At 29.3% G+C, this 25,304-nt stretch overlaps 3 protein-coding genes across 3 annotated transcripts; all 3 read right to left on the bottom strand.

The window, feature by feature from the left end:
- Positions 1-851: 851 nt before the first annotated feature.
- Positions 852-2,013, bottom strand: LOC119605938. The gene is made up of 3 exons (XM_037959291.1): positions 1,635-2,013; positions 1,219-1,437; positions 852-1,162 (listed from the first exon to the last, which is right to left on the bottom strand). Exons 1-3 carry the CDS (start codon positions 2,011-2,013, stop codon positions 852-854), a joined length of 909 nt encoding a protein of 302 aa, XP_037815219.1.
- A 6,998-nt stretch (positions 2,014-9,011) lies between these two features.
- On the bottom strand, positions 9,012-12,267 carry LOC119605449. Its single transcript, XM_037958568.1, has 3 exons — positions 11,771-12,267; positions 9,973-10,125; positions 9,012-9,890 (listed from the first exon to the last, which is right to left on the bottom strand). Exons 1-3 carry the CDS (start codon positions 12,084-12,086, stop codon positions 9,718-9,720), a joined length of 642 nt encoding a protein of 213 aa, XP_037814496.1. The 5' UTR covers positions 12,087-12,267; the 3' UTR covers positions 9,012-9,717.
- An 8,716-nt stretch (positions 12,268-20,983) lies between these two features.
- LOC119605427 lies at positions 20,984-24,387 on the bottom strand. The gene is made up of 3 exons (XM_037958530.1): positions 24,004-24,387; positions 21,960-22,165; positions 20,984-21,893 (listed from the first exon to the last, which is right to left on the bottom strand). Exons 1-3 carry the CDS (start codon positions 24,243-24,245, stop codon positions 21,529-21,531), a joined length of 813 nt encoding a protein of 270 aa, XP_037814458.1. The 5' UTR covers positions 24,246-24,387; the 3' UTR covers positions 20,984-21,528.
- Between the last annotated feature and the right edge of the window lie 917 nt (positions 24,388-25,304).

The raw sequence follows: 25,304 nt of genomic DNA, 5'->3' as shown, positions 1-25,304 counted from the left end.
ATTTTCACAATTACTATCTATATTCAACCTATAAAGTGATCATGAACAAATAAACACCCAAAAAATATAGATTTTTTTTTTTTTTTTGATCAGCTAAAATGTATACTTTTTAACAAAGAAGTCCTAAAAACACAAGTGTTCAGAAGAGCTAAAAAAAATGTTTTTTCACTAGTTCATGAAAATTTTATATCTTTTGTAAGTCTGTTTGTTCCGCAATCACTCCTTAACGGCTGAATTTGGCCTATGTTTTGTCGTTTGACAATATTTTATTTAAAATGTTTTAGTTTTAACATTAGGATAATTATAAGAAAAAACGCTCTTTAGTCAAGGATATATCAAAACAGGTAACTACCATTTTCTTTATTCCTTCACATATATCCATATTGTTAAACTCCATATTGTTAAACTACAAGATATAGGCTTTAATTACGTTTAAATTCGGATATATAGATTAGAAAATATGCGGTCTTAAATTTAATGCTTGTTGAAAAAATCGTAAACAATATGAATTTTGAACCTCGATGAAATCTAAACCGTGACGAATATAGAAATTTTGGATAACTTTAAATTTCGTATTTACACGAAGAACGTGTGTACCGAATTTCATCAAAATCGTATAGGGTCGTGTACAAAATACTATTTTTTTGTTGAAATTTTTTTTAAATTATCCTATATTTACCGATAGATATTGAGAAAATGTGTTTTAGTGTAGATTTTTATGGAACTTGCTTTAGTTTTTTCTGTCTTTATTAAACTTTAAATAATAAATTAAATCTTAACCTAGTAATAAATAATTTAAATTATACGACTATTAGTCTCAGAAATTCTATACATTTCAACTATTTTCCAAATCAATGCACTTTAGCGCTCGCTCTCAAACTTTTAGGCAAACTTAAATTCAATGATCTGGCATAACCACCATAACCACTGCCGCTGTGACCCATATGACCGCCATGACCACCGTCTTCATGTGATACTGAATGTGAGTGACTAGATGTGTAAATGGGTTTTGTAACAATTTCATATGTATGAGATTTTCCACCACCACCAGCTAGACTTTTAAGTCCTACCACTGCTGCTAGAGTTAAAGCCATTAGGGCGGTCATTAAAGCTTTACCAGCAATTAAAGCTATACCACCCATACCCATGGCCATTAAGGTACCTGTCATAGAAGAATGTTTATAATTTGTATATAATGTCAAGTTTTTTTATTCTTACCCTTCATCATTAGACCAGCTGCTATTAAAGCTTCCATGCCACCTTTCTTGCCAAATTTATCTTTACGTCCGGTTTCGACTAGAGAACGAGCTTCCTCTATGGTATGATCATCAATAAGTTTAAAACGCAAATAATGAGTTTGCAAGAAATTATTGACTTTATTGATAATGTAACCATTTAAACGGGCATCTGGATCATTGGGGTAACTGCGAGCAACCTCTGTAATAAAAAATAATTGTTTTTTTAGTGCTTCTTAACACACAATCCGATAATGTTAGACATTTGGTATAAATAAAACCATTAATATCTGACTATATCTATTCTCCATAATATTTCCCACTATATTTAGATGCGTAGGGTATAATGAGTGTATTTGATTATATAGATCAAATTGAATTTTGATTATAAAACCTTACCAGCCATCAATTCCGACGTTTTTATTTCCTTTGCCTCTGGATCTTTAACCACACTTATGCCATTTAGCAAACGTAACTCCTCACGTTCCGTAAGACGTTCTAGTATTCTGACAAATTCCAATTTTAAACACATCCAACTAAAAGAACTATTACATTCTTCTAAAGTGCGTTTCAATTTACTGCCACCTTCAACGTTTCTAACGCTTCCCCTATTTGTCATTGATCTAGCGGTAGTAGTCAAAACATCCTTAGCAGATGGCGATGTAATCGATGTCGTAGAAATATTTATTGTATCTATGGAAGCTGATTCCGCCAACTTAAAGTACAATACGAATAAGGCCAAATAAAATAAATATTCCAAAGTTTTGCATGTCTGCATTTTAATAAACTACAGCTGATTATGATGTTGTTTTAAAGTTAGAAATAAAACTAATATACTTTATTTTATGACAATTTCTTTTTATACCTCCAACTCTCAGTTCAAGTTTTTGAATTTTCAAAAATGTAACATGACAAAAAATGTCTTAATTATATGGCCAGCATAATGAGCTGACAATATTTGTGGTCAAAATTCTTTATTTGTTTTTCTTCATTTTAATTGTTTCATTAGAGGAGAATCTCTCGGTTTTCTTTATTTTTCTACTTATCTTTACTTTGTTTGTAAGAAAGTTTCCATTTTAAATTCACTGAAGTGTAGCAATATTTGAATAGTGAAAAAAAACGTCACCACATAATATATATATTTTTTGTAAATATTTCAATAGCAAGATACATTTTGAGCAAGTGACAAATGAAAGTAAAAACTTTTTTTGTTTTTATATTTCATAGGCCCACCCCATTATCACTTTCCCGTGAAAAAGCAACTGACCACTACTAACATATTTTTTGGGTTTGAAATATTTTTCTATTTTCTTTTCAATATATTTTAGTAGTCAAAAAAAAAAAAAAAAAAATATTTTGTTTTCCATCAATGTTGGTTCTTTCGTTATTTAAAAACAAGTAAGAAAGTATAGTCGGGCGTGACCATATGATGACCATATGATACCCTACACCAGTTATGAAAATTATATGTGATTTATTTTTCATAATAAAGCATTTATCTTCTATTACCTTGTTCCGATACATTTAAGCAATTTATGAATGAAAAACAAATTTTCTGAAAGAGGTTTTATATGGGTGCTAGGGGCAAATATGGACCAAGCCTGATCAAATTTTGTGAATATATTTATATTTACATAATATTTTATTGTTACATATTTGTGTTTATAAGTTAATTTTGGACATTCACGTAATTGTTCCGATACATTTAAGCAATTTATGGATGAAAAACTAATTTTCTGAAAGAGGCTTTATATGGGGGCTAGGGGCAAATACGGACCAAGCCCGATAAAATTTTGTGAATATATTTATATTTACATAATATTTTATTGTGCTGAATTTCATCGCGATAGTTGTGTTTATAAATTAATTTTGGACATTGAAGTAATTTTCTGAAGGGGACTTTGTATGGGAGCTTGGTGGGTTCTGTTGTATGGGGGCTAGGTGAAATAATGGACCGATTTTAACCATTTTCAATAGGCTTCGTCCTTGGGTCAAAAAATGAGTGTGTGCCGAATTTCATCCAATTATCTTGAAAATTGCCTGTACCTTGCGCACAAGGTTTACATGGACAGCCAGCCAGCCAGCCAGCCAGCCAGCCAGACGGACGGACGGACAGATGGACATATCTTAATCGACTCAGAAAACGATTCTAAGCCGATTGGTATACTTTAAGGTGGGTATAGGACGAATATTTTTGTATGTTACAAACATCAGCACAAACCCAATATACCCTCCCCACTAAAGTGGTGTAGGGTATAATTAACCATCACTGTGAGAGAAAATTTAGATGAGTTTCAATCACTTTAAGTTATACATGATGTATTTGTTTAAGATAATATGTTTATAATTATAATTAACAGCGTAATTGCAATCAAATTAATTTGTTGACATTTTAAATAAATTAATTAATGTTCTCATGTTTGTCTTTATTGATTAACAGCATAATTTACTGCAACAAATTGCAAATAGTGATAAATTTAAACTCAAAATATTGTTTAACCGTAGATATATTGTCGGTTAAAATAACACACGCCAACGAAATGAATTTTTTAAGCCAATTGGACTATTTTTAATGTATTTTTAGCTGTTGAAACCGAATCTGATATCTATTTTTTCTATCACCCACCATTTTCTTGCAAAATGGCATCGAATATTTTGTTCATATATTACGCACATTTCATATAATAAGTTTCATTTAAATCGGTTGAAAACAAAATAATATTTCACTAGGGTTTCAAAGGATTTCCCAATATAGCTTGAGTTGAGTTTGACCTTCACAGTTCATGGGTTAAGATTATTAGATTTTTACTAAAACTTGAGATGTATATTTTCAATTATCTCGAATTTTATATTCTAAAAAGATTTTATATAAAATGCATAACAGTAAAGAATGAAGCATGTTTTTAAAAAAAATTTAACAAACATTTTTTTTCCGAAAACCACAAAATTCAAATCGCACTTAACGCTAATAAGTGAGAGATATCGATATAATATCTTTGCTATTATATTTCCTTCTTTATTGTCCAGGAGTCACTTGAACATTTTCCTAAAATTTTAAAATTTCCTTAACAAAACTGCCGTCTCAAGGGTTTCCCATTTATATATGACAAAAAAGAACTTCCAAAAAAGCGAAAAAGAAGTAGAATTTACTCCATGGAAGTACTGAAAAAGACCTGAAGAAGTGATGATTTTAACACAGGCTTGTCATAGGAGGGATATTCTTTTTATTTGATTCCAAATTCACTACTTCTGAAGTAATTTTTAAGAAGTAATTTTAATGCTCTTTTTTGGAAGTTGTTCGGAAGTGAAATTGTAGTATTATAGAATACAACTAATTTGACTTAAATAATATTAACATTAATTCAACATTAAAATTTAATACAAAAGCCCAAATATAAAATTTATCTTCAGCATTGAAAAAATATAATTATTTTCGCTTCTTCGGAAGTCTTTAAACATCACTTCCTCATAAGGTAAAAAATTCAATTAGTGCTACTTTTGAAATGGTGATAAATGTTATTCTTTTGGAAGTACTTCGTTTTATTTTTGCTGGGCAAATAAGGTTTACGCTATCTAAGGGTATAAAAATTAACATTCAAGTTAATAGGAGTTTGTACGTGTTGGGGAACCCCTCGCTAAGCGTGATATTTACAGATTTTTACAAATATAAATTTAAAAAAAAATTAGGTCACAATCCATATATATGGAGCAATATACCCACCAAATTTTTATTAAAATCAGACTTAAGCTTTAAACATTTTGTAGCGATATTTGAATTTTCAAAAAAGTAACAAGTAAGAGTGTTATATTCGGCTGTGCCGAATCTCATATACCCACCATCAAACTGTATGCCATAAAAGGAATGCTCCCCTATAAACATCAGGGTGATATTTGGAATATGGCTTAAGTCAATTATGGACCGAGCTCTTTTGAACTAACAAAATATTAATTTTTAAAAACCAAATATTTTATTTAAATTTTTAAACCGTGAGCGTATGAGTAATTTTCTGAAGAGGACCTTTATATGCGTTAATTATGAACCGATACTCATAAAATTTTGTACATAGATTTCGTTTGTATAGAACTTGTTTATGCAAAATTTCAGCGCTATACTCTTATTTTAAACAAGGAAAACTCGTATTTCAAAGCCAAAACTCTTTCCTGAAGGAAACCTTTTATAGGGGCTAGGGTCAGTTATAAATGAGTCCTTTCTGAAGGGGACCTTATATGGGGGTAGGGTCAATTATGGACCGATCCTCAAAAAATTTGGTAGAAAGATTTTGGCTCACATGAAACTTATTTATGTAGAATTTCATTGCTATACTTCCATTTTGGGACCAGTAATGAGTGTTAGAGTCATTTTCAGAAGGGGACCGTATATGGGGGTAGGGTCATTTATGGGCCGATCCTAAAATAGAAATGTAGAGAGGTTTTAGTTCGTTAAAAACTTATTTATACCGAATTTCAACACTATACTCGCATTTTTGGGCCAGTAATGAGTGTTAAAATCATTTTCTGAAGGGGAACTTATATGGGGGGTAGGGTCGTTTATGGGCCGATCCTAAAAAAAATTGGTTAAAAGGTTTTGGTTCGTAAGAAACTTACTTATACCGAATTTCATCGCTATACTCGAATTTTTAGGCCAGTAATGAGTGTTAAAGTAATTTTCTGAAGGGGACCATATATTAGGGGTAGGGTCATTTATGGGCCGATCCTCAAAAAATTTGGTAGAAAGATTTTGGCTCATATGAAACTTATTTATGTCGAATTTCATCCCTATACTCGTACTTCTAAAGCAGTTATGTCCGTTAAAGCTGTTTTTTGGAGGTCCACTTGTATGGGGGCTATCAGAAATATTGGACCGATATTGCCTATTTTCAATACCAAATAAACCTTAGCAATAGAGAATATTTATGCAAAATTTCAACTGTCTAGCTCCTCTCGTGTGGTCCCTATCGTGATTTCAACAGACAGACAGACGGACATGGCTAGATCGTCTTAGAATTTAATAAGGACCCGGAATATATATACTTTTATGGGTCTATGGCCAATATTTCGATGTGTTACAAACGGAATGACAAAATCAATATACCCCCATCTTTTTTGATGGTGGGTATAAAAAAAACTATGATATGCAAAAATATTGGAAACAAATTAAAGCCGGTTATCTATATTAGAGATAGTTGAAGTTGTAGTCTGATTTCAACGAAAATAATTGGAAATAGTCCCCTGACTTTGTAGATTATGTCTACTAAATCTTTTCAAGTTATATTCATAATTATGACCTGTGGCTCGAAAATTTCAAATAGACGGACATTGTACTGTGGGCCAAAGAGTATAAGAGAAATATGTATATTATGTATCTTTAGCTAATGTAAGAAAGAAACATTTTGACATAATCCCTACAAGCCTGTGTTAAAATCATTAATTCTGAAGGTCTGTTTCAGTACTTCTTTTTCGTTTCTATGGAAATTATTTTCTTTTTGCAGGGCTGGTGTATTTGTTAATGAGCATATGTTCATAATAATTAGCAGCGTAATTGCAATAAAATTAATTTGTTGTTGACATTTTAAATAAATCAATTAAAGTTCTCATGTTTGTCATTATTTAATAACAGCATTAATTACAACAATAAATTGCAACTTGTGATAAATTTAAATGGATATTTTGTCATTTAAAATAATATTTGTATGAAAACTGTAAATTTAATGTCACGGTAAAATATAGCTAGACATTTAGATAATGGAGGTAAAGAAGGTAAAATTTGAATACTAAACACAGTGGAATGGACAATATAATTTTTTAATAAAAAACAGAGCTTATTAATTATGAGTACGGACAAGCAAAATGTGACATTTGCTATGGAAAGAAGATGAATGATATTTTTAGTGACATCTATCTATATATATAAAAATGAATGTGTGTTTGTTTGTATGTTTGAACGTTATAGACTACTAAACGGCTGAACCGATTTTCTTCAAATTTTCACAGCGTATTCCTGCATGTCTGGAATAGGTAATGGGCTATTTTGAAATTCCAAGTGGGCGGTGAGCCACGCCCATATTAGGAAAGTATTAAATCCGTATATTTGATATAATGTAACAGTTAGAGTCATCAAATTTTGTCGGAGCCACTTTAGTGTCAATATGATTTATTTAGGACAAAAAGTAGGCGGACTAGCATTAGGGGCGTGGCACCTCATATATAAATTAAATACAAAAATTCATTTTTCTTAGAAACTATTAAAGTTAGAATCTTAAAATTTTACACGAATAACTTTAACATCCATTTAAACATTTTGGATAATAAATTGGCGGACTACGCATGAGGGGAGCGGCTCCTCCCATAATAATTAAATACAAAAATTCGTTTATCTGGGAAACTAAAAGAACTAAATTCTTCGTATTTTGCACGAACATTTGGAGGGTAAAGAGCGGACTTTCATCTGGAGGGGGGGGGGGTGGCTTAAAGCCCCCTTTTGAAATAAATATAAAAATTTGTATATCTGAGAAAATATTAGAGCTAGAATCTTCAAATTTTACTTGAAGAATTTTGACATTCATCTGAACATTTAGAGTATAACGGGCGGACTTTCAATGGGAAACTTTGCACCCCCCATATGAATTACATATAAAATTTCGTTTATCTGGGAAACTAATAGAACTTGATTCTTAAAATTTTGCACAAATTATTTTAATATTCATCTGATCATTTTAGGGATAAAGTGCGGGCTTTTATCTGGGGAGCTTGAAGCCCCCACTGAGAAACTATTAGAGCTAGAATTTTCAAATTTTACATGAAGAACTTTGACATTCATGGGAACATTTAGAGAATAAAGGGCGGACTTTCAATGGGTGGCTTGGCACCACATATATGAATTAATTACAAAATTTCGCTTAAGTTAAATGCTTTATTATAGCAACTAAATCACATTATATTTTTGTCAAAGGTGTAGGGTATAGTATGGTCGGCCTCGCCCGACTATAATTTCTTACTTGTTTATTTATACATAATTGCTTTTATGGAAACAAAGCACACTGGGTATAGCTAGTTATGACATAAAGAAGATCGACAGATGTTCCAACTGCTTCGCTTCAGAGGAATAATATATATGGGCAACTTCTGCAGTTCTTGACCGATAGAGCTGAAAATATGTTTCTGGACTTCTATCTAATAGTACTAACCTTGGTGGAAATTTCATCCAAATCGATTTTTTGAGTTGGGTCACTTGACACGAAATTCGATATCATTAGAATCTAAATTTCAATTTATTTTTTTTTTAATAGTTTCAGTTTTTTATTAATTTTCATTGTTTTAAACTTTTGAATGCTTATTTTATGAATAATGTTTTCATTATTTAATTTTTTTATATTTATTTATTATATTATCTTTTGTAGATAAGCTTATGTTTAGCCTTAAAAATTTTAAATTTGATTTAAATTAAAGAATAAATCAATTTTATTTTAGCTTTTGTGTATGCTTATGATTTTTTTTTTCAATTTTTATATATGACTTTTTACCGCAGCAATAAAAAAAATCAAAAAAGTCACTTAATCAATTAAAAATATTTTAATAAATGTTTTTTTATTAATTATTGCTGAAATAAGAATATATGTATATAAATAAAAATACCAAATAAATTTTAATGCTTTTTAATGAATTTTTATTTTATTCAATTTGCTTTGTCATTTTTTGTTTAATTTTTTAATAAATATTCTTTGTTTTTATTTTTGTTCTTTTATAAATACTTAAAATTAATGAAAATAAATTATTATGCGTTTTGGTTTTTCCATTTAGAGCTTTAAATCAAAATTGAAAACAAAATTGTTTTTCAAAGATGATGGATAATTTAAAAAAAATAATAAAATTTTCCTTTTAAATATGAAATACAACCTGAGTTCTCTATGTACAAAACAAATTATAAATTAATAAATAAATTATTAAACAAATATTAAATACATAAATTATAAAAGACTTAGATTTCAATAAATAAAATCGTAGAAAATTTTACATTTTCGCAAAGCAATTTTGCTTTCAATCGGGAAGCTTGGAAGGTATTTATGGGATGAATGTTGCATGATGATACAAAAATAAATTACTTTTTTAATGATGAATTTTTTTCTAGATTTTTTTTTGTTTACCCGGAACAATTTGCTATGAACCGAGAAGCTTTGTCCAAAATAGCCATTGGTCGTTTTGTAGAGGGGGGGAGGAATGTGTGGTAGAGGAAATTTTTTGGTTTTATAGATAAAGATTTTTTGGTTTAAAGCAGCTAATTAAATAAATTAATTAAACTAAATAAATTATTATATGTTGACTAAATTCTAAAACTAATCAAAATTTAGTTTTGTTTTGGTGGAAAATGAGAGAAGGATAGTATAGTTTGTGAAGGCTTAGAAATAAGAGAAAGATAGTTGAAGATAGCAAGAAAGGATAGTTAGAAGAAAAGATTTGAAAGCTGAGAGACTAAGAAAGAGACAGTTTAGAAAGGTTGAGCCAAACCGTAGTGGTTGTAGGCCAAATCAGAGGCAGCAGCTTGACCATTACGGTTCCAGTCGGAATGGACAATTTCAGCGTTCAAGGGACTGCCGGTAATGTAAGCGGTGGTGATGTGTTCCTTCTTCTTGCCCAACAAATCCTTGAAGAAAGTGGCACCTTAAATGAGAATGAAAAGATTTAAATATTAGAATTAATAAGTTAAAAGCTTAAATGTGGGAGATTTGTTTAAAATACTTACCAGCGAAGAAAAGAGCCAAGAAAGAGATAGCCAAACTCTTGAGGGAGATGAACTTGATGATCATGAAGAGGACCTTAACGATGACAGCCTTCTTCAATTTCAAAGCCAAGAGCAAAGGCAACAACATTTTCTTCATTTTCTTACTGCGGGGTTCTATTAAAGAGAAACAAGAAAATTTTTGAAATTAATATAAGCCTTAAGTTATGCTGTAGTTTTAAAAGATTTGGTTTTGAATTAAAGCTTTTTCCAAGTAACGTTTATTAAGCTTGAATTTCTTTTAATTTTTTTTTAATTTAAATAATTGTTGTCTCATATATTTTATTTATTGTTGTTATTGTTTAATTTAATATGTAGTAATTTGAAAAGCAATAATTTGAAGTGTGAATGTTTTCAAATGTCGTTTATTGTCATTTGTCATGCTTTTTTGTAGTTTAATTTGTTTATTATTTAATATTTAACTTTTAATTTAATGTTTTTGTTTATGTAAAACTAAAATTAAGTAAGATAAATTTCACTTTTTTTTAAATATCTTTAAAAGCATGACACATTAGCCAAAAATGTGATAATCAGGTGTAATTATTTTAAAAATTTAGTAGAGAGAAGATTTTTTTTGACAAGGAAGACTAGAATAGGGAAAAACTTTTGCCAATTATCACTTGTATTAAACAATTGCTTTGAAAATAATTTCCATAATATTTTGTTTCTTTTGCTTTAATCTAATTCCTAAACAATTTTGTATAAAATTTGTTTTTTTTTTTTTTAATGTGTTCATACAACACATTGTAGGATTACGTGCCAATTTTTAAAGATTATTATAAATTTTTTTGTGTTCATAGAGAAAGTCTTAAATACAAAAAAAAAAAAAAAAAATACCCATAGAAGCAGGCAGAAAGACACATCAAGTATTTACAACATGTGTCACTAAGGAAAAAAGGTTGGTTGGTTTGTTTTTAGACAGACTGAATGAGGCAAAAAAAAAAATACATATTTTTTTCTTAAAAATACGTGAGTAGATTTTTGAAAAAATGTTATTTTGAAATTAAATATTGAGTTAATGAAAGTGAACTGCGAGAGACAAAAACAAAGTGTTACGAAAACTCATTACAAAGTCTAGAAAAGGAAGTTTGAAATTTTTGATTTGATTTGAGAGCCAAATGTTATATATTTGCATGAAAACACAAATTGTTAAATTTTTAATTTGTTTTTTTACAAAAATTCCAAAACTTTCACAAAAGCCTTATAAGGAAATACTCAAAGACGTAATATTTAGTTATTGGGCTAAATTATGAAATGTATAATTAAATATTCAAAAATATTGTTAATAAGCTATAAAAGCTATTTAAGACAAGTGGGATGAATATTTATTTATTTATAAATTGTTAACAGTTAGAGCACTTTTGTGAGTCTGTATGAAGTGGAATGTAGGAATTCTTGTGATTTTTAGTTTTAAAGCTAGTGCATGCTTAAAAGCTTTGCACAAAATATAAGAAGTTGCTGATAGCTTTAAGCTTTAGTTATGAAAATTTGTCACATTTTAATGAATTTTTGAAGTTTGTTTAAGTTTGTGTTAAAATTATTCAAAAGCTTTTAATTTAAAGCTATATCAGAATAGCTTTTTTAAAGTTAAGAACAAATATTCGTCCTGAATATGAAGTTTAAAGCTCTAGACATTCAATTAGCTTTTAAGGGTATTTTGAAAAGCTTCTAGCTTTAAGCTATTTTTAAGGCATTTCAAATTTAATATTTTAATTTCACTTTAGCACTTTGTTTTGTTTTTTGTATATGTATTATAACTCACCTTCCATGGCGCGACCATTGAACTCATCTTCTTCCTCTTCGTCGGTATCGGGGAAGGAGAAGTTCAATTGGTGAGATTGCAAGTAACGTTCAGCGCGTTCTTCGAAGGATTCAACAGCTTTGTTGGAGGCACCGAAAGCACGACCGGATTCAACACGTTCAACACGAAGACCACCAAACAATGGCAATGATGGTTCAGCATCGATCTTATTGATCATGTTAACTAAATCCTTTTCATTGGTATCCTGTTTGGGCAAAGCGACAGCACTGCACACAAAGGTGGCAACAAATACAACACAAACGATTTTAGAATACATTTTTTTTAATTTAATTTATTTTTCTTTTTAAAGAATTTGTAATTTTTTTTTGGTTTTGGTTGGTTTGTCGTTCGTTTATACGATCCTTGACTGATTTGGTTTTTTTTAGTTTGTAATAAACTTTGTTAGCACTACACACCACACAACAGTTGGCTTTGAATGATGGAAATGTTTTGTGATTGATGAAGTGTCCACCATGGGTATTTATAATGCGATGACACTTTCGACTGTGTTCAAAATCAAATTCACAAAAATTATTATAGTGAATATACAGAAGCGACAATATGTATGAAAACTTTTTCCATATGCCCAAATATGTCTGTCTGTCCGTGTTTAGTCAGTCTTTCTTGGTCTTCAAATTCGCTAAACACTCACATACAGTAGTTTTGTGTGCAGTTGTGTGTGTGTGTGTGTGCGCAATACCTTTAAGAATGTATAGCAAGTTTCGGTTTTGAATTAATTTATTCAAAAACCAAAAAAATAATCAATAAGTAGCAACAACAAACACAATTATAAAATATTTTTCACTGCATTATTTAAAATTTATTCAAATTTTATAAAAACAACAACTAGGCAAAATACGAAAAAAAACTACTCATACACATAAACATTTCTCTAATGCCTTCAATGGTTAATAGTTGTAGACAACTTCTTTGAGCCATTTTACTAACAAATTACAATAACGGCCAATACTAGAGACTCTCTCGTACATAGACATACATATTCAAAAAATAACAACTACAGGTACAACAGTTTACAATTACAACAATTATTCATTGACCATAATGATAATCTTTACAAAATGTATGGCCAAAAGTTAAAATTTAATCATAGAAGTAAGATGGACAGACAGTGTTAAGTAAAGTCAAACTGACGGACGCACGTCACTTATTGTTACAAAATATCGTCAACCACGTTCCACAATTTCAAACGAAAGGGAAGTCTATTTCATTTACTATTTTTGTTGTTGCTTTTTTGTAACTGCTTCTTTAAAGTTAAAAAATATTCATTATTTAGCCAAATTATAAAAGTAAAAAATAACAAACCAAAGTTTTAAACACACTTATTATTTAAATGTCCTATATTTTGTTTACAACAAATAACATTTCTGTCACCAACTTTTAAAAGCCTGACCAATCTGTCTGTCCGTCCCCACCTCCAACTCTGTCGGTGTTTTTGTCTGTCCTCTAATCAATCAATATTCTACTCATATAATATTTTTTTTTTTCATTTCCAATTTTATTTTATTGTATTTTATTTATTTTCAATTTTAGTTAAATGTGCCATTTCATTTTATTGTTGTCTTGTTGTTCTTCCTCATCGTGTCTTCTTTACCACTTTGTAGGCGTTCCAAATATTTTAAGTGTTCAGTTGTACATATTTTTTTATTAAAAATATATTTCTTTTTTAATACTTACCGGTATTTGTTTACCTTGTTTGGTTCTTAAAAACGGTATTTTTTTTTTTGTCTAGTTTAATGCTTTTTTCTGATTTTAGTGTTCTAAGTGGCCTATATTTTTCTGGTATTCTTACGCACCAGCCATAGTATTCACTTTCAATTTCATTTGAATAATAGTTTTGTTAAGTTTTTATTGAAAATCATACGGAATATATGATATGGTAACTAGGAAGGAAGTAGTTATTTATAAGCAGTTATTCCAATTTCAGGTGGTGTTCTCTGTAAAACTTTTCCCATGGTTAAGATTTTTTAATAAATTTATCTAATTTTGTCTGTTACCATGCATGTAAATTAGAGTTAACATTTGGGTGCTAAATTGGCGGACAAACAATAGGGGCGTGGTACCTCCCATATAAATTAAATACAAACATTATAGTTGGAATTCTCAAATTTTGCGCAAAGAACTTTATCATTAATAAAGTGGCGAACTAGAATTAGGGACGGGATACCTCCCTTATGAGATAAATACTAAAATTCATATAAATGGGAAACTATTAGACTATTAAATACGTATATCTGGGAAACCATTATAGTTCGAATCTTTAAAAATCTTAAAGTTTTTATTTATATTGTTTAGGGAGCATTTCATTTTCCCAATAATTTTTTCGACCTCAATATTTTTGCGAACAAATAGACATATCGTCATATAAAATCAAAAAGTTAATTTTTCACTAAAAAAATAAAACTTCATGTGAAAATAAAATAAACCAACAATTTTCCATATTTTTTATACCCTGCAGCACTGTAGTGGGGAGTGTACTATGCGTTTGTGCTGATGTTTGTAACGCACAAAATATTGATACTACAGCTTGAAGTATAACGATAACTCAGAATTACTTTCTGAGTCAATTAAGACATGTCCGTCCGTCTGGCTGAATGTCCATGTAAACCTTATGCAATTTACAAGCCACAATTTTTAAGATATTTTAATAAAATTTGGACCATACGTGTTTTTTGGCCACAAGGATGATGATTATTGATGCTTTATCGGTCCATTATTTCACCTGGCCCCCATACAACCTGACCTTCCGATTTGGGGTTTTAACTCATAACTACGTTACAATCGCTATCTAACACACAACTAGCACAACTAAGTTTTATATAGTCATAAATGACTATGCCGATTTTTGTAATGATCGGCCGTCCTAGTCTAGCCTGGCCATAAATAGTAACATCAAGTTTTTTTGTATGAAAACTGGTTCAATTTAGAGGTCTTTATAACTATTATTATTTTTATGATTTTTAAAAGGAAGAGCTGTACCTGAGTCGTATGCATAAATGAGGAAGATTTTTGAATGAATTAAAAAAGCTTGGCTCGAAATTTCCCTGCAATTAATTCAGAATCTTTATAACTGTCGAATTTTTTAATTCATATCGAATTCAAATTTTTACTGTTTTATCCCAAAACTATCTATTTTTGTATCAATTCAAGTGATTCAAAAGTACCTGGTCCCATGATATGTGAAAATAATATTATTACAAAAAGTACAGAAGTGTGATTGATGAAAACTTCAGACGATCACACTTTACGTACGACAAGTCTAATGAAAAAGTAAAATGAAATTCCATCCGTATGACAAAAAAGAGAATAAAAGTCGTATGATTTATATTTTTTGTGTTTACACGATTGGTATAAACAATAACAAAGTAAGATGGAAACAGCTGTTTCACTTTTTTGTATGTGTTTACATAAAAATACACCCCTGATCTAACGCGACTTGCTTGTTTTTTGAATCATTTCAAAAAATGAAGAGAGCCATACGACTGTCAAATTTTCCATTCGTATTTTCTCTCAATGTGTGATGATTTAGATGATCTCATCCGTTCTCTTCTACACAAAATTTTGACAGATCATATTACTTGTGTGCTCGTGTAAAGGGGGCTTAAGTGACCACAAAGCTCTTAAAGGAAATGGTGTAAGCTTTATTTTGGGCAAAAAAGGCAACAAAAAAAAATCAACATTTTGATCCATTTTAAAAAATAGGGGAAAATTAAGTGCCAAATATTGAAAAAAATTATTCTTGAGTTAAAAAATAATTTTTTTTATAGATATCCCACTCCCATTATGAGACTATAAAGCCCTTCAAGGGAAATTGTATAAGCATTCTTTTAAGCAAAATAAAGGCCCATTTTGAAAAAATTAAAGAAAAATTTAAAAATTAAAAAAATCGGAAAGAATGAAGAAATAGCTATCTAAACTCCTTTGCTAGGACCAATAGGTGAAAAGTTACACACATTGAAATAAAACCCTGTATGATCAAAATGTCCAACTTTGACCCCTCTAAGTCCGGCAGTTCTTGACCGATAGAGCTGACGTACTATCCAATAGTACTAACCTTAGTGCAAATTTCGTAAAAATCGATTTTTTTAATTGGGTCACTTGGCATGAAATTCCCCATTTATTTACACAAACAATTTAGAACGTCTTTGTTATTTGTTTTGTAATTTGTCCATTATATTTTCTTATGAACTAGTGTAAGGTCTAGTATATTAACTAGACTTTGGTTTAGTCTTTGAATAGTCTATTAACTAGTTTATGTACTATGCAATTAAAAAAAAATAGATTACAATAATAGTATTGAATTTTTCATCCCTGTTATAAATGCATTTTAGATACATTAATAACCAAATTAGTCTCACCTATGTGGCAGATTTAAAAAAAATTTTAAATCAAATAAAAATAAAACTTATATTTTATTTCTTTCTAAACATTTTTTAAAACCGTATCAAATGAACATTATACCCAAATATATGTATGTATTTGATTTGAATTAACAGCATTCAATGTGTTACCATTAATGACACAAATGATTTCTATAACAACTAAGTACAACAAACATTATCATTATTGAATGAATACAAAAATTTCAATATCAAATATTTATGAACATAAGAAGTCATTTATAAGTTAAGCACGTTTGGAATAAAAATTTCAAATATTAAAGAAATGTACACATCACATACATCCATGTCTTGAGAATAAATACCCCAAAATATGTATTTAATGTTAATATACTTAAAGCGATGAAAGAAAGTTAATTTCAAATGTCATTATATAGAAATTTATCTACTAATATGTAAACGAGTATATTGGAAATTTTATATTTAAAATAAAAAAAAATCAATGATTTTTTTTTAACACATATTAACATTAGTTAAGGCAGATTTCAATTTAAGTCAAAAGATAAAGATAAAAATGTATTTTATTTAAGTAGAAAAATATTCTTAATTTTTTGTGTACTATGTAATTGAAATATTTTGATTTAAGTAATAAATTGATAATCAATAACTGTCATTTTGATACATTCATTGTATGCGTTGCCATTTGCCGGTCTGTCAGGCCTTTTTAACTAACTGTTTTATTTGACGAAATTGTGTGTTTTGATAATGAAATATGAGTTACTAGACATTAAAAGACACATAAATTAATACTCATCGTATATGTATGTATGTATATCAAGAGAAATACCATCATGTCGCTTCAAATATGTATTTATGCTAAAATTGTTTGTGTATTACTAAATTATTATTAAAATAAAGTTTCATTTTCTTTTCTATGATGATTGAATATCAAACAATTATAGAGTACTAAATAAGTTTCTAACGAATTTCTTACACTCTGCTATCGTTGGAAAATTGAGATTATTAGGAAAATTTTTATTTAAGGATATTTTTACTATTCTACGAAATCATACTTAAAATTTAAGCTGATTCATAATCAGCTTTGAATAAGTAGAAATTAACATTGTTTCAAATAATTTATATGAATAATAATAATAATAATATAATTCTCATATAGTTAAAAATATTTTTACCATAAGTACTGATTCCCTTGAAATTTTCCATATCAATAGGTTGTGAGATTTTCTAGAAATATTTTGCAATTATAAATACTTACTGGTAATAAACCTACTAACATTAAACAGCATAAACAACCTTACGCCTAGCACATATGCTTTAAAATTTAAACTATCATAACCACAACTCTTGACATATGCAACGAAATATGCAAAAACTTTTCATCGTTTGTATTCAACAGCTTAACGATTCAACAATTCTTATACTATAGGTGTAGCTCATAAAATAAAATACATTTTAGCACAGGTGTTTTCCCAAAAATAAATAAAATAACTGTTATGAATTTCTTGTTGGCAACACAGTTAATTTTTTTTTTTCTTCAGATTTAGAAATTTACTTATAATATGATGTATGCGTTGTTGTACGTGAATAAATTCATATTTAATTGGGTAATTTTTTTATTGCTATCTTGTGTGTTATTTTTTTTTGGTAATCTAAGAGACGCACAATAAATATTTATTGAAAAAGTTAATTGTGTCCTAGGGAAAATTATGTGAGTTTAAGAAAAGTTTTGCTTGTATATTTGAACTTATCACAAAACTTGCTGATGAATGAGTGGTCCTACATTTAGTTTATTTATGAATAATATGTTAACTTGACACTGATTTATTTTTGTATTCGAAATATTGACTATCAATAAGTGAGCTTGAACAGCGTGGGGAAATGTATTTTGGATACTTATTCTCAAGGTCAGTGCTAAGTTGTAAAAATTATGGGTTTTGTGGGGAAAAAACTTTTATCCTGCCCCCATGTATTTGCTCTGAGCAAGTTTCAAAAATAATTTCCTGATATTGGCTTGCTTATGATTATTACTTATGATCATTGGTAGGGCAGGGAATTTATGCTACTATGCTCATGGACATTGTGTCACTTTATTACGAGATTTGCTTTGGTTTCTTGATTTGGGCTATGCGAAGAAATATTAAATTCTTTTTAATTCATCAATCTTTTGACATAACAGAGATATATCAGGATTATCAGGGGTTTATTTAATTTCAACATTTACTCTGCTTGGTTTGACATAATACAGATATATCAAGATTATAAGGAGTTGATTTAATCCCAACATACACTCTCTGGTTAATGTAGACTCGTAATTTTATCGTTTTGATTTTCTAAGGCATTAATTGTTTTATATAACGATATATATAAAACATATTCTCATAACTTAAAGATGTGAATGTGATTGTTTGTGATCGACTAATTTATATCTATTTAAAAGTCGTCGAAGTTGTTCTAATCAAGCGGTGCTTAAAAGTTTGATACTTACTAGGTACCATCTGATAGTAATGATTCCCTAATATCCGAAAAGCATGGCAAAAAAATGTTATCAATATTGCCAATAACGTAAACTCAAACAAACCATGTCACAAAAAAGACTAGACTAGCTATAGACTAGACTGGCTATAGACTAGACTGTACTATAAACTAGACTATAGACTACACTATGGACTAGACTATAGACTAGACTATAGACTAGACTATAGACTAGACTATAGACTAGACTATAGACTAGACTATAGACTAGAATATAGACTAGAATATAGACTAGACTATAGACTAGACTATAGACTAGACTATAGACTAGACTATAGACTAGACTATAGACTAGACTATAGACTAGACTGTAGACTAGACTATAGACTAGACTATAGACTAGACTATAGACTAGACTATAGACTAGACTATAGACTAGACTATAGACTAGACTATAGACTAGACTATAGACTAGACTATAGACTAGACTATAGACTAGACTATAGACTAGACTATAGACTAGACTATAGACTAGACTATAGACTAGACTATAGACTAGACTATAGACTAGACTATAGACTAGACTATAGACTAGACTATAGACTAGACTATAGACTAGACTATAGACTAGACTATAGACTAGACTATAGACTAGACTATAGACTACTTAGACTAGACTATAGACTAGACTATAGACTAGACTATAGACTAGACTTTAGACTAACTATAGACTAGACTATAGACTAGACTATAGACTAGACTATAGACAGACTATAGACTAGACTCTAGACTAGACTATAGACTAGACTATAGACTAGACTATAGACTAGACTATAGACTAGACTATAGACTAGACTATAGACTAGACTATAGACTAGACTATAGACTAGACTATAGACTACACTATAGGACTAGAATATAGACACGACTATAGACTATCACTATAGACTAGACTATAGACTAGACTATAGACTATACTATAGACTAGACTATAGACTAGACTATAGACTAGACTATAGACTAGACTAACTAGACTAGACTAGACTATAGACTAGACTATAGCTAGACTAGATTATAGACTAGACATACTAGACTATAGACTAGATTATAGACTAGACTAGACTAGACTATAGACTAGACTATAGACTAGACTATAGACTAGACTATAGACTAGACTATAGACTAGACTATAGACTAGACTATAGACTAGACTATAGACTAGACTATAGACTAGACTATAGACTAGACTATAGACTAGACTATAGACTAGACTATAGACTAGACTATAGACTAGACTATAGACTAGACGATACACTAGACTATAGACGAGACTGTAGACACAGGGTATACAGAGGCGTCACGAGCAAAAAACTATTTCCCTCTCTTTCGCACAAAACGATTTCAATGATTTTTTTTAACTGTATTTTATATTCCTTTTCTCACCAAACAATTTCAAAATCAAACAAAAGCTGATTTTAGATTTTTTTTTAAATGTCAAAAGTGACACCTCTGTATACTTTGTGCTAGAGACTAGACTAAACTAGACTATAGACTAGACTAGACTATAGACTAAGTAGACTAGACTATAGAATAGACTAGAAAACACGCATATTAAGTGATACCAATCGTCAAAAACTTAACTCCTTACCGAAAAAATATTCTTAACTAAATGAGAATTATATATTAGAATGTGAGTGAATGTATTTTTGAATTAAGTATGAAATACATAAATTTCATATATCGATATGTAATTAAATTACGAGTAAGCAATTGTTTTAAGTAATAATATAGTTCATAAATTTTTAAGTACGTTTTAGGCTAGATTTTTCTTTCTGTGTAAATTTCTTTTAACACGGATAATGTCGGGTATTTCAAATATGGACTCAATTTGCATAAACCACATCTTACGATCGTCTTTCCAAAACGATGAAAGCTTGGGAATAGTGGCAATATGTTCCTTTGAACTATTTCTATTAGAAGTTATTGTCTAGGGAAATGCCAGTTTATTTGGAATTTTTGTGATATAAATAAAAATATTGTAGTCTCGAATAAAAATTTATTAAAAATTTAAAAGAAAGTATATATTGAAAAATTCCAAATAAGATGATCATTTTCAGAGATTTTTAGCCGAATCTTAACAGTAAAAATAATGTCACCTTAAATTGACATTGGGCTATAATAGGAAAAATTTTTTTCATTTTTCATTAGTGCTTTTCTAAAATAATTTAGCTGAATAGTTGAAAAAGCGCGATTCTCGATCTTCAATTTTGATTTCACTTCATAAGAATATTCTAATAAAAAATGTTCTGATTGAAACGCATTGTTAATTTAAATATTTTAATTTTTTATGTATATTTTTTTTTCGCTTTCATATGATTTGTACAATATTATTGTATATTTATGTGTGTTTGTGTCTATGGTATGATTTTGGGTTTTAATTAAAATTTAATATAACGTAAATACTATTTGTAACGATAAAAATAATTGTGGTTAAATAAATTGCAATTATATTATTTATTTTTTTTCTCGGGATTTCTATTTTAAATGAGGTTGAGTCGTTTCATTAAGGTAAAATTGAACTAGAATGTCACACATGTGTATTTACAACAACGTCATGTTTAAAATCACGTTTTTAAAATTAAAGTGTTTTGTTTTTCATGGTTTGTTTAAATAAATTACAATAAATTAAATAATTTATGTGGTTTTTTTATAAGTGTTTTTGTGTTTAAATAAATTACTACTAACTAAAGTGTTTGTTTCGTTTTAACAAAAGGCACATTTGGTTGGGCATGTTAAATGCGTGTGTTATAAATTAATTTAAATTAACAATTATAACTTTTCGTTTAAATTTTAATTTAACTAATCGAATTATTGAGCATTAACTTGACCAGCATAAGCCAATTCTTGAGCATCACCATCTACATTGATGCTGCGGGCATAGGGATAAGCAGAAGAAGCACCTGAGGACCAACCAGCGTTAGAAGCACCTGCGGACCAACCAGCACCATTGGCACTGTAGCCACCGCCTAAGGAACCACCGAATTTGTTACCTAAACCGCCGAAAAATTTCGAACCCCCAACCAAAATGGCCAAGAATAAAGCGATTTTAGCAACAATGATGGCCTTAGTGGTCAACAAAGCCAAACCGCCCAACAAAAGAGGTACCAAAGCGAACAATTTAGCACCAATAGCCAAAGCAATTGGGCCAACCATTTTCTTCAATTTACCACGGCCTAAATTTTTTAAAATGTTTTTAATAAATTTGCTGATAGATTTTTTTGATTTAAGATGTTTTCTACCTTCATCCAAAGCACGAGCAATTTCTTGAGTAGCTTCGGCTGGGACTTTCACTTCGAGATTATGGCTACCCAAGAATTCGGAAGCGCTCTCGACGGCCATATCGATCAATTGACCAGTGCGTTCATCAGCATTTTCGGGCAATTGGGAGAGAACATCAGTTTCGCTGAGAGCACGACCATTGCGTTGTACAGGACTGGCAGGATCTCTGTAAAGTTGGTTAAAAGAAATAAAAAAAAGAAAAACCATATTGAAAAACTAATAGAACTAGGAAGATGTATTAAAGTGGAAAGGAAATAGTAGAGTTTTTTGTTAAGAAAGATTGAAAGTGTAAGATAAGATTAAGATAAAATATTATAGTGCTAAGAAGAGTAAGTAATTCTAAGACATGCTTTAGTTTAGTTTAATTAGATTTAAAGTACGAGTTTAGTTTATAAGTTAGTTAAGTAGTAAATATTATAGTTCAATAAGTAAGTTTTATTTAGGTGTTATAAAACGTTTTAAAGTGCTTTAGTTAAGAAAAGTTTCAATCATGCATGTTAAAAAGAGTGTGAATTTTACACAAACTTTCACTTAAGTTTAAAAATTTACTTAAATTTTTAGCAGGGGTAAGTGGGTAACTACAGAAATGGGTTAAATTTTTTTTAGATTTATAAAGAAAGGGTTTAAAATAAGTAGTATAATTAGAGATAATAGTATTAAGATAGTAGATTGTGCTTTATATAAAATTATAAGGAGGGAGAGAAAAGATTATTTGAATTCTGAATTGTGTTTCCGTGGGAATTTTATTCAGAACGGACTTACCCAAAATGTTAATATTAAAAATTTTTAATAATTTTTTCAAATATTTAGTAAATTTTTAAAATTTTAAAAAATTATTTAAATCATTTTAAGGGATTGTTAAAGTAATACTTTTATGGTCCTAATCAAATGATTACCTCAAGTAGTTATTGATCTTTTCTGTGTGTCATACTTATGCTTACTTGTAAGCAGTTTGGTACAATTTTAACTTTTGACAAAATATTTTCTAAATTTAACTAAAATTAAATTTCGGAATTGAATGCGATCAATTATATAAAACCGCAAAAACGTGTCAATTGGATCAACACTAATAGAATATGTTAATGAATATTAAGACATATGGATCAGGTTCGATAGTTTAACAGGAAATTCTTAAAACTTGTTTTTTGTACATATAGAAAAAAGGTGGATTTATGTCTTTAGGATAAGAAGAATATTGACAGTGTTGCAAATATACAAACTAGTTACATAAGTGAAATAACAAGACATAACCACTTTTGATGATAAGCGGTAACAGCCATTGACAATGAAAATATAAAAACAAATTATAAAGAAAACTTTGACAACGACCTTCAAATATAACAACTCCAAAACTGACTAGATTTCTTAAAAGAAGGAAGTTACTTTTTAAATTATGTAACTTTAATAAATATTAATATAAAAAGTTAAATAATATTTAAAACCGTAATCGAAAGTGACAAATCAAATTGCAAAAAATCGAAAACCGGAAAAGGCCGGTTATTTAAAAAGTGAAATTGACAGAAATATTCTCATGCTTAAAAACGTGTAAAAAAATTACATAATTTTAAAACATGATATGCAACACTTTTACATTGGCAAAGGCTTCGAAAGCTAATAATCCTTTCAGATTGAGTTAAATTTCTAAACAAAGTAATATTTACACATGTTTAAACTATTAATCCACTTAATGTTTTCTTTTGAAATACTTTCTTTATAATATTGGACTTGATCGTTTTAAGCATTAAAGCGTTAATGTTAATTTATTTTTAAGCAGCTAGTTAATTATTTTTTTTTTTTTTTGGTTTAATTTTATGGGTATTTTCTTGTTTCTATTTTACAACCAACTTCAAATGTCTTTCAATCTTAGTATTTTGATCAATTATTTGATTTAAATTTCACATATAAACTGTTCTTTTGTTTTCAGTTTAAGGTTTTTTCAAAAGTTTTTTTATTTCATTTTTTTTAAACTTATTATTTTTCCCATAATAAAAAAAAAACACACACCTTTTGAATGAAACACCATTGACCAATTCGATATTATTACTTCTGGCAGCACGGTTAAGAGCGGTAATACCCTTAACAGCCAAACAAGTGGTCATATCATCACTTTCGAAACATGAGCCCAAATAGCGAGCGGCACGTGTGAAGGTTGATTCACTTTCGATTTGATTATCTTGTACACTTGGAGCAGCCCAGGCACAGCTGGCAACCAATAAACAAACTGTAGTTATGGCAAACACTTTCATATTGATTTATTTTCTTATTTTTTTTCTTTCGTAAAATAACACGACCGATTTAATCCTTTTATTGTAATTGATTTCTTATATCCACGGATGTTGCGTGCAACACTTTTGATGGTTAAGATGCTTTTGATGTCAACTTCTCAAGAGCAACGGTCTTATATACAAAGTATTTTCAAAATACTACCAATTTCTTATTTTGACTAAAATTGTTCAGCGACAAAAGCCAAAAAAAAAAAAAAACTTCATACACACATACCAATAAATGCGGCAAAACATTACAAAATAATTTACAATACAAACATTGTTTAAATGAATTATTTTTGTTGTTTTTCTTTTTTGTTGGTCTGAAATGAAAGAAATACTTAAAAACTGTTTACGCAGAGAGTAGACTTTTTTTGGACTTTAAAGTTAAGTCAGAGTCAGTCACAATTCACACACAAAATTATCTCGGCCATATTTACTCTCCAAAAAAATTTTAACCAAAAAATTTAGCAGCATAAAAATAAAGTTGTTTGTCTCTGGCATTTAAGCAGAGTAACTTCCTCCACTTTGCACTATTTTTTTACTCTCGTTTCTTAAAGAAATGTAGGAAAATATGTACTCAAAATTTTGTTGTACAACTCAAATAAAATAACACGATTTTTTTTAAGCACAACTTTATGAGAAAATTTAAACCGTGTTGAATTTTTGTTTCTTAAAAAAATTAAAATAAAAATCAGTCATAAAATTTGTGTACAAAACAATAGCATTTTAATAGAGGCCCTACACAAGTCAAGTAAACAAGACAAGTGAGAATTATTTGTGATGGCAAAGATCGACTAGGGTGTTGCTGTAAACCAAGAACCTATATTACTATTACCTATATTCTGTATCGCTCTCCAATTTGAAAAGGAAAACGGTCTGGATGTCAACCTGGCCAAAACTGAACTGGTTCTTTTCACCAGGAGGTACAAAATTCAGACCTCCGCGTTTGGATGGTACCATTCTGAATACCTCAAATGAAGCCAAATATCTTGGCGTAATCTTAGAATCTAAGCTCACGCTGAGAGTCGAATGAAGAAG

This window comes from Lucilia sericata, unplaced genomic scaffold (genome assembly GCF_015586225.1).
Source record: "Lucilia sericata isolate MDLA Ls3-8-SP2 unplaced genomic scaffold, ASM1558622v1 Contig000015F_arrow, whole genome shotgun sequence".
Lineage (NCBI taxonomy): Eukaryota > Metazoa > Arthropoda > Insecta > Diptera > Calliphoridae > Lucilia > Lucilia sericata.
This window is presented reverse-complemented; position numbering and strand designations above follow the sequence as displayed.